This window comes from Macrobrachium rosenbergii, chromosome 53 (assembly GCF_040412425.1).
Source record: "Macrobrachium rosenbergii isolate ZJJX-2024 chromosome 53, ASM4041242v1, whole genome shotgun sequence".
In the NCBI taxonomy this organism is placed as follows: domain Eukaryota; kingdom Metazoa; phylum Arthropoda; class Malacostraca; order Decapoda; family Palaemonidae; genus Macrobrachium; species Macrobrachium rosenbergii.
In genome coordinates this window covers 52,298,956-52,312,365 of record NC_089793.1, presented here as the reverse complement: position 1 = coordinate 52,312,365, position 13,410 = coordinate 52,298,956, and the positions used below count along the sequence as shown (strand labels likewise).

Below are 13,410 nucleotides of genomic sequence, written 5' to 3'. Positions count from 1 at the left end.
ATAATCAATAATAAGAAACGTCCTTTAATATCCAATTCGCTCTACAAATAATATATTTTCATATATGTTACCGAAGGGAATTTTTAGTTGATAATAAGTTCGTCGTCCCCATGGGCTGGCGCCCTGAGTTCTTGTCCTTCTGGTTTCGAGAGGGACTTATTATCAACTAAAAATTTGTAACAAGATCATATATTACTATCTATTCAATATAAAGTCATATATATATATATATATATATATATATATATATATATATATATATGTGTGTGTGTGTGTGTGTGTGTGTATGTATATATATATTATATTATATATATATATATATATATATATTACTAAAAGGACCTCATTCAAACTGGATGGTATTTAATGGAGTTTTTATTCAAAAGTTACGATGAAAACACATATGAGGTTTGCAACAAAAAACCGGACATTAGGGGTACAGTGCAATTTTAACAAAGAAGTAAGGGAAGCGTTGACAAAAATCACGACAAAACCAAAAGAAAAGAATTAGAACATATAAAATCAATGGAAAGTCCAGAGATCCCATATATTTATGGTAGCCCTAAGATCCAAAATAAGGGTGCCCGCTAAGACCGATCGTGGCATCGACGAGATCACCGCAGAGGAGGCTGGAGAAATTTCTTTCCAACATAATGGGAAAATGGGTTTTAGTATCCGAAGGGCATTTAAAACATAACATGAACCTGATAGACAATTATCCAAAATTAACGTAAAAGACTGCAAATTTGCATTTGGATGTAACTTCCCTGTTCACTAACGTACCAGTAAAGACGACGATGGAAATAATAAAAAGAATATGGAGGAGGGGGTCTATATGCGACATAGATCATGACGTTTTAATAAAAATGCTAACAGCGGCCCTCAGCGTTAATGTTTTTCAAGTGGGGCGAAAACCATTATATACAAAAAAATGGCGTGGCCATGGGTTCAAGTCTTTCACCAATTCTAGCCAATATCTTTATGGAATGGTTGAAAAAGGAAGAGGTGGGCAAATAAATAAAGGGAACTTAAATATCGTAAAATGGGTAAGATACGTTGATGACATCTTGATCATTTACAAGGGAGAAAGGGAAGATCTATTTTTATAAATAAACTAAATGAACACATCAAGTTCACATTAGAAGAAGAGAAGGAAGGAGAAATTCCTTTCTTGGATGTCCTGGTCAAGAGGGTATTTAAAATTCAAGGTATATAGGAAGAAGACACACACCAATTCATACATACATAGGTTCTCCAGTCATAGGAAAGAAAAAAAATAGGATTAATGACAGGGTTGGCCATCAGGGCTTATATTTGCAGTCCCGAATTTTTAGACGAAGAGTTGGATTACCTGAGGGAGAGTTTTTAGGAGATTAGGCTACCTATATTGGTGGGATATATCAAAAGCAAGGAAAAACTATTTTGGGGAGAGGGAAAGGATTGAAAAGGAATTTGGTAGGAAAGAAAATAATTACAGTTCCGGACAACAACTCTATTGCACCCATCAACAGGAAGCTAAATAATTTCATATTGATAGGTAGCTACAAAAACACCATTAGGAATAAAATAGTTAGAAACAAAAGTCAGTTAGAGGAAGAAGAGATTAGAGGGGTTTATATGGCAGCGTGTCTAGACTGTGAAGAAGGGTACTATGGCGAAACTGGCAAATCATGTAAAGAGCGAAGCAAACAACATCTGCAGAACATAAGGCATTATAATCAGACGTCGGCAGTTGCCAAACACTGTTGGGAAAATGATCACAGAATAGACTGGGAAAATATGAGTTTTCTGTACAGGAACACCAACAAAACATCTAGACTGGTTGTAGAAACGCCTTCATAACTTGCGCCAACAACACGATGGCACACCGGAAACGGCTTTGAAGACAGCATATCTAGAAAAATCATATACTTAGCAAGGAAACAAAGAGAACGCACGGAAAACGGACATCTGGAACCAGGGATCAGAGAAAGACCAAGGTCAAGAGAGGGTGGAGGTCACACAGGAAGAGCTAGGCGATTATAGGATTAAAAGTACCCAGCACAAGATATAAATACAGCCGGACTATACGTTTGCTCATTGTACGGATATTTGATAATGTGGACTGTTTGTCCAAGAAAGCTTGTAACTTTTTGAATAAAAACTCCATTAAATACCATCCAGTTTGAATGAGGTCCTTTTAGTAATTCTACTAATGAGAACAATTGATGTGATAAAAGTTAATATATATATATATATATATATATATATATATATATATATATATATATATATATATATATGTGTGTGTGTGTGTGTGTGTGTGTGTGTGTGTACGTGTCAAAATGACAGGCAGAAGTTCAGTACCAAGCACTTTCACGTTTATTAACGCATCGTCGGGGGCACAAATGGGACAGAGATGGAGAGGTTACAAAGTAAACAAAAAGAAGAAGAATCTGAGATGGTTAATTGTCAAAGGGTAATAAACAGAAAGGTGATCCAGGCTAATCCGGGATCACGCGGTCACAAACTAAAGCCATAGGACTAACCACAAGAGATATAAAACTGAATATGAGATGGTTAATTGTCAGAGGGTAATAAAGAATGAGATGATCCAGGAACATGTATAGAACCGAATACTAATTTTGCTGCTGATATTTATCAACAACTTTTTCAATTATGAAGGCATCCAGTTTAAACAAGCCAAGACTAAAATTTAGAATATTTCCTTTATTTGACTTGATAAAACAAGATTCGGTGATATTCCTCTTAACCTTGTGGTTGCGCGGGACTAAAGATCTTGCTTCGCTCCAGTTAATAGGATGATCTAAATCTCTCATTTGTACGAATAATGCATTTGATATTTGGCCAGTTCTCACAGAATTCTGGTGTTGTTTGATTCGTTGTGAAAGTGATTTTCCAGTTTGCTCCATGATATTTTATATCACGCTTTTTACCAGGAATTTCATAAATGGAGCCAGATACATCTTCAGGAGAATTTTTCATTACTAGACATAAAACGCAGGATGTTTGTTCTGAATTCACCTTGGGAGGCTGGCCTCTACAGTTCGCTGCTGACAAACGGTTCAGTTTAGTTTGCTGGAGGTGGACTGTAACAGATTTTTCATTCATTTGATATTCTTTTCTATTTAGGTAGCTATATACCATCGTTTCATCCATACGATGGCTGAGGGAGTGTTGATGAAACATCGTAAAGAAAAACTAGCGCCTGATGGATTCCTCTACGTCTTTGACAAAATACGGAGCGTAATTTAGTGATGGTCGCTCCTAAGGGGGTGGGCTCAACGAAACGATATGCCAAACCTAAGCATTTCGTTAATCGTGCATTCGACCTAAATGATTAGCTAATCATTTGGTCAACTTAGTTTCTCATAAATCACTATAGACCAGAAGGTCCACTTGCAACATTTTTTCCTGTCTCGCGCCCCATGCGAAGATGAAAACAAAGTTACCATAAAAGAACCCTATATTCTAGTACAAATTACGGACAGAAACTATGAGATGCTTCAAGTCTGGGCTTTTTAGTGTAGATTCAACAGGCTGTCCATAGCTTAAACCAGTCAGCATGGCTGCTGTGTCCCTGAATCTAAACTGACAGGATTAAGCTTTTTTGTCGCGTGAAATTAAGAATCTTTTTCTTGACTTGGATGCTTCTGGAGATGTAGAGGAAAGCTTTTTTTTTTTTCCTTATGTGCAGTTGCGTGCGGAGACTGCTGCTTACTCAGCTACCAAGCTGTCCATAAATTTTTGGTAATTAACTAGAACGTGTTCTTTCTTTAAACATGTTAAAGAGTAATGTTCCTCTAATAGATAAATGGCGATTACCTGGGTTCAGCAATGAGGCTTGGAAGCCTATAGTGCTCCCTTCTTACAAGAGCCAAAGCCAGAGAAACACAAAGCCTCATACATCACTCAGCCGTTTTCGTGCGACATCTATGTCTTGTTGGTAGTTTTTTTTATGATGGAATGCACAAACATTCTACATCCTTACTAGGCTGGTGCCTTTCAGGATAATGATATGGTAATAAGCTGCAAAAAAAGAATGAAGTTACGAATAACCTAGGAATGGAACCTAAACTGGTATGTATAGATTCAAAATAGGAATAATGCAACTGCTTCACGTCTATGCTAAGTAGGCTAAATCCCGTTTGCGATACTGATAAGGTACTAGGTTGCATGTTAATGAAATTTTGTACAAACAAGACTTTGTGATATGATGAGCAGACAGCACTTCCATATCCTAACTCAGTGGTTGGCTCTTCAGAATGCTGCAATGATGCTGGTTTTATGCATTTAGGTCTGTTACAGATCGAATTTTCTTGGTAGTTGGCTAGACTTGGATAGGCTGATGGGGTGGTATTATCATCTTTGAGGCATGCCTTCTTTAGCCTGCCAGTTGAAACCTAGTCCTTGTGCCTGTGAATCTGCATTTTGAACATTTTATTTTAATATTCTCCGACAGGGTAGGGGACCCTGGTGTGCCAGTCCACAGGAATATGGATCAGCAAGTATGTACTGTATATGATTTGGAACGTGCATTTCTTTGTATTCTTAAGCCCACAGAGTTGGTTGAGCTTCAGACCGTCATTCGATGGGCCGGAGTTCGATGTGATGAAGAGTTAGAGGAATTTATTTCTGGTGATAGAAATTCATTTCTCGCTATAATGTGGTTCTTTGTATTCTTGCATATTTGTGTACATAGATGAAATGTCCGATAACCCTGCAGTCTTCATATGTCATCTTTTTTTTGCTGGATGGCATTAAGAGTGCAGCAAAACTACCAGGGAACACAGATGGTTTTCCTGAATACCAGTTCCATGGAGGAGCTGTTGGTCCCTTCTCTGGGTACAGTGCAACTGGAATACAGAACTAAAAGCTCTGGGATGAGACTAGCAGAGGTTAACTTCAGGAGAGGGATCTTTCAAGGCGACTCACTGTCCCCGCTACTCTTCGTAGCAGCCACGATTCCCATGACCAAAGTACCGCAGGAGATGGATGCTGGATACCAACTCAAGAGAGGAGGCAGCAGAATTAACCATCTGATGTTCAAAAAACGACATCAAGCTGTATGGTAAGAGCATCAAGGAAATAGATACCCTATTCCAGACTGTAAGGATTGTATCTGGGGACATCAGGATGGAGCTTTGAATAGAACAATGCGCCTTGGTCAACATACAAAAAGGCAGAGGGATAATGCTACCAGACGGGAATAGCATCAAACACATAGATGGGACAGGATACAAATACCTGGGAATAATAGGAAAGGATATAAAACACCAAGAGATGAAGGACACCATCAGGAAAGAATATATGCAGAGACTTAAGGCGATACTCAAGTCAAAACTCAACGCCGGAAACACGACGAAAGCCATAAACACATGGGCAGTGCCAGTAATCAGATACAGCGCAGGAGTAGTGGAGTGGACACAGGCTGAACTCCGCAGCATAGACCAGAAAATTAGAAAACACATGACAATACACAAAGTACTACACCCAAGAGTAAATACAGACAGACTATATATAACACGAAAGGAAGGGGGGAGAGGCCTACTAAAGCATAGAGGACTGCGTCAACATCGAGAGCAGAGCACTGGGGCAACATCTGAAAACCGGTGAAGACGATTGGCTAAGGAGTGCATGGGAAGAAGGACTGATAAAAGTAGACGAAGACCTACACACAGAGACAGGAGAATGACAAACAGAACAGAGGAATGGCACAACAAACCAATGCACGGACAGTACATGAGACAGACTAAAGAACTGGCCAGCGGTGAAACATGGCAACGGCTACAGAGGGGAGAACTCAAGAAGGAACGCTAACAGAAGCGCAAGATCAGGCCCTGAGAACCCAGTTATGTCCAAAGAACGATAGATGGAAATAACATCTCACCCATACGCAGGAAGTGCAATGTGAAAGACGAGACCATAAACCACATAGCAAACGAATGCCTGGTGCTTACACAGAACCAGTATATACAACAAGAGGCATGATTCTGTAGCAAAAGCCCTCCACTGGAGCCTGTGCAAGAAGCACCAGCTAGCTTGCAGTAGTAAACGGTGCGAACACCAACCTGAGGGAGTGATAGAAAACGATCTGGCAAAGATCCTCCTCTGGGACTACGGTATCAGAACAGATAGGGTGATACGTGCCAATAGACCAGACATGACGCTGACTGACAAAACCAACAAAATCACTCATTGACGTCGCAATGCCATGGGACACCAGGGTAGATGAGAAAGAATGAGAGATCATTGATAAGTATCAAGACCTGATAATAGAAATAAGAAGGATAGAGAATGCCACTGGAAATGGTACCCATAATGGTCATAGGAACACTAGGCACGATCCCAGGATCCCTGAAAAGGGACCTGGAAAAACTAGATGCCGAAGTAGCTCCAGGACTCATGGAGAAGAGCGTGCTATTAGAAACAGCACTCATGGTGAGAAAAGTGATGGACTCCTAAGGGGGCAGGGTGCAACCCGGAACCCCACACTATAAAAACCACCCGGTCGAATTGGATGACTGTGATAGACCCACCATCCCCCCAAAAATTAATAATAATAATAATAATAATAATAATAATAATAATAATAATAATAATAATAATAAAGTAGAAGAAGAAGAAGAAGAAGAAGAAGAAGAAGAAGAAGAAGAAGAAGAAGAATGAAATATAATGAAAACATTAAATATAAAATATAAACAAAAAGAATAAAATATAATGTAAACATTAAAAATAAAATATAAACAAAAATAATTAGAATTATAAAAATACCAAAAAGGAAAATGAGAAAAATAAGTAAAAAAAATAAAAAATCAGAAGTAAAAATAAAAAATTAAAAATTTAAAAAATACAAATAAAAAAACAATAAAAATAAAAAAAATTTGAAAATAATATTTTTAGAAAATTAAACAGGTAGATAAGGAAAGAAGTAACAACGAATTTAGAAAAATAATTAAAATAATCATGAAAATTAAAGTAAACCTGAAACAAAAAATTCTAAAACTGAAAGTGAAAATAAGAAAATAGTTTATATAAAAACAAAAACATTAAATGATAAAAAGTAAAATTATTGACAGAACTTACTTAGAATAAGAATAAATATAAAGATTTTAAAGTAATATTAGCAATAAAAATTATACCAAATACAAAATACTGAAAATTAAGGAGAGGAAAGATAACAAAGATAAAACAATAAAATGAGTCAAGTTGAAATATTTAAAAATATTAAAAATCACAAAAAATAATTGCAAATATAAATGATAAAAAATAAACTAGATAAAAACAATGAATTATAAAATGACGAATATTATGAAAATGAAAAACAAAATATATCATAAAAATTATCAAAAATGAATAACAAAAAGTTAAAAACAATTCAGAAAAGTAAAAATAATAGAATTGGAAAAAAGAGCAAAATAATACAACCGAAAAAAAAGATATAAATAAAGAATTGGAAGAGCAATAAAAGGGGGAAAAAAAATTTACGTAAAATTAAAAATCACAAAAATAAAATAAAACAAAATGGAAAAGAATAAAATCTAAAAATTATAAAAAAAAGCTAAAAACAAACAAACGAAACTAAAAGAAATAAAAATAAAAATGTAATATATAGGCTACCCACCACAGACATACTATATATATATATATATATATATATATATATATATATATATATATATATATATATATATATATATATATATATATAGTCTCAAATAAGTAGGTTCTCGTAGACACTGGATTGAAACGATGCACTTCAATAGATCATTTTAAGAAGATATTTCGTTGCGAGTATCAGGTGCTCAATTTGTAAAGGTATCCAAGATTATATTTATTTTTTTATTCTGTGATAAAAATGCTCTCCATGTCGCATTACAGATTCCATTCGTTTATCTTCTTATAAATTAGTTTAAAATAAACTTTCGAATGACGGATAAAATGGCTTTATCAGGTCGTCAGCCTTCAAGCGATGTTTATTGCGTGCTTGGTATTCATTTCCAGTTGAACCCAGGGAGAAAACTGCCAATCTAACTATCCATTTCAGGGACCGGGCATATTACCGGATAATTCAAATGTTTTCTGAAATTTCAAAGAAAACTACTTTTAGTGTCCCGAACGTAAGCTAACAAATTACCTACTGTCCATTTCAGGGACCGCGAGCGAGTCATCGTTTTTCTCAGATATCTTTCAAACTAATCATTTGGTCGAAATGGTACTCTGACACAGTGTACAAGACACCCTCCCCCTAATTTTTGGTAATAGAGTGCATTGTCAAATGGTGTTGGTTAAGGCGTTTCCTCTGGACTTATAACGGCAAAGTCGCATGAGTCAACGGGACTAAACAACGCAATCGAACGTCCGCTATCCACCCCCCCCCCCATGGACAGGAAAGGGGGTACGGAGATCGGGAGGACAGGAGAGTGAGTGGAGGGAGGGATGAGGAGGCGAAGGGGGAGGGAGGGAGGGACGGGATGGGGACAAAGGACGTTCGAATGCATAGTTTGGTGATGGTTGGCACCGCCACGTAAGTCAAGAGTAAACGCCTTAAGCAAAACCATTTGACAATGCAGTACATTGCCAAAAATTAGCGGGAGGCGTCTTGTCCATTTGACAATGCAGTATGTTGCCAAAAATTAGCGGGAGGCGTCTTGTACACTGTGTCAAAGTACCGTTTCGACCAATTGATTAGTTTGAAAGATATTTGAGAAAAACGATGACTCGCGTTCCCCCTGAAATGGATAGTAGGTAATTTGTTAGCTTACTTGCTCAGGACACTAAAAGTAGTTTTCTTTAAAGTTTCAGAAAACTTTTGAATTGCCTGGTTATATGCCCGTTACGGCAATGTAAGACAACACCCCCAAAAAAAAAAAAAAACAGTACCTGAGAGTCCTGAAGGAACGAAAAGAGCGCTGACAGTCGCCATCACCACCACAATCCTTCCCGGCCTCATGATCATTGATTACGGACGTCCTCTAACGGAATTCCCTGAGGTGTTCCTCCTCGAGGTGTGTTCAGATAATGCAGATGATGTCTGTTTCAAAGAGAGGCCTCTATCGAGAACGCCCCGAAACTCAAAAGAGAAAATAATGACTAAAGAAATATGAATCCTTTCACTTTCGCTTCTGGATGTCGACTGGCCAAGGGTATTTTCATTTTCCGGTAACCAAAGACCTTCCCTTCGGGCTTTGGCCCGATTGGCAGTCGTTGTCGCCACGCATATCTAGGAATGATGTCATGTCCACTGTGGCATCAGATAATCTCGTGCAACTCTGACGATGTCCTTCAGGAGAATGAACGACTGAACGTGTCTGCTACCTACGGCTTCTATGAAACCCACCAGATAATGAAACTCATTCTGGGTAACATTTCCTACTGGAAAAACGAGCGTAAATCACCAGTCTGCGTCGTATTATGATTTCAAAATTCGTCGTTTATAGAAAGCTCGAAATTCAGCCTCATTATTCCTCGCCATGCTTAATGGCGGGCGGGTCCTGCTTATACAGTCACAACGATAAGACGTAACGGATGTGTGTTTCAGTGACGAGATAAACGACATCGACATGCAGCACGTTCGCGGGATTTCCTCTGATGTCGTGATAGACAAAGAAAGAAGCGTTACACAGAGAATGACGACGAAGTGTTCATAAACCTTCGAAATATCAAAACGCAGATATCGCTTTGTCAGTCACTCCTTCGATCACAAAGAAAGATGACCGGCGTATAGGAACACGTTAGACTAAGTTGTTCACCATTGAGTATTCTCCCCAGTTTACACTATTTATTTACAATAATAATAATAATAATAATAATAATAATAATAATAATAATAATAATAATAATAATAAGCAATATTATTATCTACCGTTGCCCATATCCATTATATTTTTTGGAATTCGTATAATGCCTTGGTGTCCCTTTTCGTTTCTTAGAACAACCAACAAACTCCCTTTTCCGGAGGAAACGGAGTGTCCAGGGATGAGAGAATATCCCCAATGGATATTTTATATCGTGTGTCTGTGTATTTTATAACGACACCGTAACATTAATGATTAAAATATACTTGGCCAACCTTTCGCGCGGAGCCTCTAAGTTCGCAGACGGGACCTTGTTCCATTGCGCAAAAGCAAAGGCGATTGGAAGGATGGCGGGAAATAACCTCCTCAATGCATAAGAGAACCTAAACTTTTGAGTATAATTAAATGAGTTAGTTCTCCGTCCTGTGGTTCCCCATAACAAAAACTGCATTACACGGGAATTTGATCATGAGACGTAACTCCTGAGCTAAGGCCTGGAAGAAATCATTGTTTTTGCATAAACGTTCTTTTCGTGTTGTTGAAAAAATGCGTCCAAGTTCGTCTCTTTCACTACTTTAATCATTATTCCTAACTGTGGGGATAAGTGTGACAAATGCCAATTTGAATTTCGTAGAGAAAAAATTTCGTGTAAATGAAATTCGCCATATGCTATATTAGCTGGTTGCTTTTATCTATTGACTTCTTACCATTGATTACGCTCGTAGTCTATAATGTTAGTGGTTTTTGAATAAGTTTTGGAATGGGATGGTAGTTAATGGCTATACTAGTTGTATCCAAGCATCTGTTTGTTCCTGTTAAAAGGGCTGCAGGTTTAATCATCGCCGGAGTAAGTAGAGCAGATGTCTTGACCGCTAGACTCGGTAGCAAGGGTTCAACACGGTAATCTCCAACCCGGTGAGATCAGTAGCATGTTTGTGGATACATTTGCTTGAAGTTCTATACAGTGTAAATGGGGGTAGGCAAAATGACAGTGACGTATTCGACTATATCACGAGGACGAAAAAGAGACGACGTGACCATGAAACAGTGAAACAAGGTGGTGTTGCAAGATTGCACGAGAGTCTTACAGATAAATAACTGACTATAAAAAGTCTTGGAAGGATCGTGAGTTTTTAAAAGAGAGATTCTGAAGGAGAGATGGCTGACGTGAACGATGCTTATACCATTTACGAAAATGGAGGAAATGAAGAATAGCTGTGGAAGAGCGATGTTGCCAATTCGTTGTCAGAAGAAATGGACATTCAGTGATAAATTTTGACGGCTGTGAATCGGTGAATTCTTGAAGCGAGAGGAGGGAAATTGACGACTGCATCAAACGAGAATCAACTTTTTGTGTTGGCACAATAACCCGTGGCCTTAGAAACAGGATATCTGGCGACTTTGCGGTTATTTGTCGTGTGTGTGTGTGTGTGTGTGTGTGTGTGTGTGTGTGTGTGTGTGAGTGTTAATGATTCGGTAACCGGGGCGATATCATTATCAGCCATCTCCGGAAGCACCTCATTCTCTGTTGAACAAATAAGAACAGACGCTATCGGAATTATCTCTGTCTTCAGTAAATGAAACTCTTTGTCTAAAAAGCGGCAGAACCATTTTAGACGTGCTACACATTTATTTAATTTTGAAGGATCCTTCCACTTTGCTTGGCGTATATTTAAACTGAATAGACACGCTAAAATGAGATTTAAAATATTTGGCCCCCTGAACACTGTCACAAGTATTTTCCAGGTCTATCTCTCCATCAGTGATCGTCAACATTCTGAAGGGGATTTTGCAATTGCCATATCAAATCAGCAACTCACGGATGCTATGATTCTGTCGGGTAGGATAACGATTCCAGCAAAGAATTGCGTAAATAGAAAAGTAAATTTTAATTTCTCCCAAATTCTAGGTTGTTTGACCCCAGAATGGACATGATTTGCATAATATGTAGACATTCTCACCAAAAGTACCACAGGGCTTATGGCTTCCATGAAGGAGCTGACAGCCTCGGTTCCCTTAGCCTCAGTTCCGAGACAAGGGGGGAATATGAAGCCTTCTCTCCTCTCCACATAACGGAGGACCAATAGCTTTGAAATAGCACGAAGCCTGGAAGGAAATGGCCAGAACTGTAGGCTATGTAGGTGGTTTAAAGAAAGAACTAGAACTAGAACATCAATTTCTACCCGAGATGCCTTTCAGGAAATGTTTCTTGCTGAAGCGTAATTGCGCATGCGTATGCTGATTAGATTAACTGACATTCTGTTCGTATCAAGTGGCAATATCTGGCTAATCTGCACAAATTCATAATTCTACGGGGTAACGGCAGAGTTATTTAATAAATTAATGTCTAATTCAAATTTTTCAGTTTGAGTAAAATCATGGTAACTTGTCTCGGCGATTTTTATAATACGCTATTTCGTGGAAAACGTACTCTCAACGAGTTACAAAGAAATCTATCAATTTGTTTCTCGGTGGTGTATATTTTGATGAATGTAGCCGTTTTCCTAATTGGATATGTTATTTGTTCTCACTTCTAAAATTATTTAGAGATTTCCATGTCTATTTATTGAAAATAGTAGATGCAAACTTCTAGGCATCGTAGATATGGAAAATTCAGAAGACGACACACGGGAGTTTGGGGGTGACTGATTTATTCTCAGTTATTGTTGTCGTTTTTAGTTGCGATTCAGCTGGTATTAAGCCAGCACGGGCTCTTGATCGTAGAACTGCCTGTTTGCACGGAGAATAAATCAGAAATCGCCATCTTCCGATCGAGCATGTAAAGGAGGTTGGCAGCTGAGCCAGATTTCCAGCACTGAAGTTTTACAGGGATTCTCCTCAAGAGTAGCAACAACAAAATAGAACAATATGCAAATTATCATGGTGATTATATATTTTAAAATGTAGAAATTACGAGTGATATAGAGTTTGAATATACATTTCAAAGATAACTTGAATCATAACAAAATTAAAGCTTCCTTTTGTATGTGCCGGTACAAGACATTGGGGGGAGAGGGGGCTTATCGGCTTCTAGGTAAGCAAGCTTTAGCCTGTCAATGGCGACCCTGTCCTCTTCCCTGTGGTCTGAAGCTGGAATGCTTTTTTTCTTACACTCGACTTCAGAGTAAGCACACCTTTATAGAGCCATTAGTGGAGACTTGCGGGCGTCCCCACTTGAAAATACAATGCAGCACTTGTGTAGACTTTTCAGCAAGTGCTGCTTCTTTATGTCCATGTAGGTTTGCACACAAGGGTGGTACCCTCTGATATAACCCTGCTAGTCTTGAGAGCTCTGTCTGTGTTTGCAGTGGTTTCTGGGGGGAAAACTTATCTGAAACACAGAGATTTTTACTGAATACCATTTTGGCAGGAAAGGCATACATTTCTTCCTTTGGAGTGGTGCAGAGGCTGAGGAGGACCGGGGGAGTTGTGACTTGCAGCCTGGGCCACTGCAATGATCATTGAAGGCAGCCTTGAGGGGTTCTTTCCGCCATGCCACTGGCAGCAGGGTTTTAGACAGCAGTGCGGTGGTTTCTTGACCCTGCTAACTTGCCCCGGGTAATTCATAACTCAGAGATGACAGCTTGTCCCTGATTGTAGATTATTATTATTA

At 38.3% G+C, this 13,410-nt stretch overlaps 1 protein-coding gene across 3 annotated transcripts in view; it reads right to left on the bottom strand.

Annotated features, from left to right (window-relative positions):
- Window positions 1-9,527, bottom strand: part of LOC136834469 (uncharacterized) — a 17,341-nt gene extending 7,814 nt beyond the window's left edge. Inside the window, exon 1 of one of the 3 annotated variants that reach the window (XR_010851821.1) lies at window positions 8,884-9,392. Coding sequence is in view for 2 of the 3 variants with exons in the window: in XM_067097076.1 (XP_066953177.1) it covers window positions 8,884-8,959 (76 nt within the window). In the remaining variant the exon portion in view is untranslated. Of the gene's footprint in view, window positions 1-8,883 lie in introns of all 3 variants that reach the window. The other 2 variants (XM_067097076.1, XM_067097077.1) reach the window with 2 other exon arrangements.
- Between the last annotated feature and the right edge of the window lie 3,883 nt (window positions 9,528-13,410).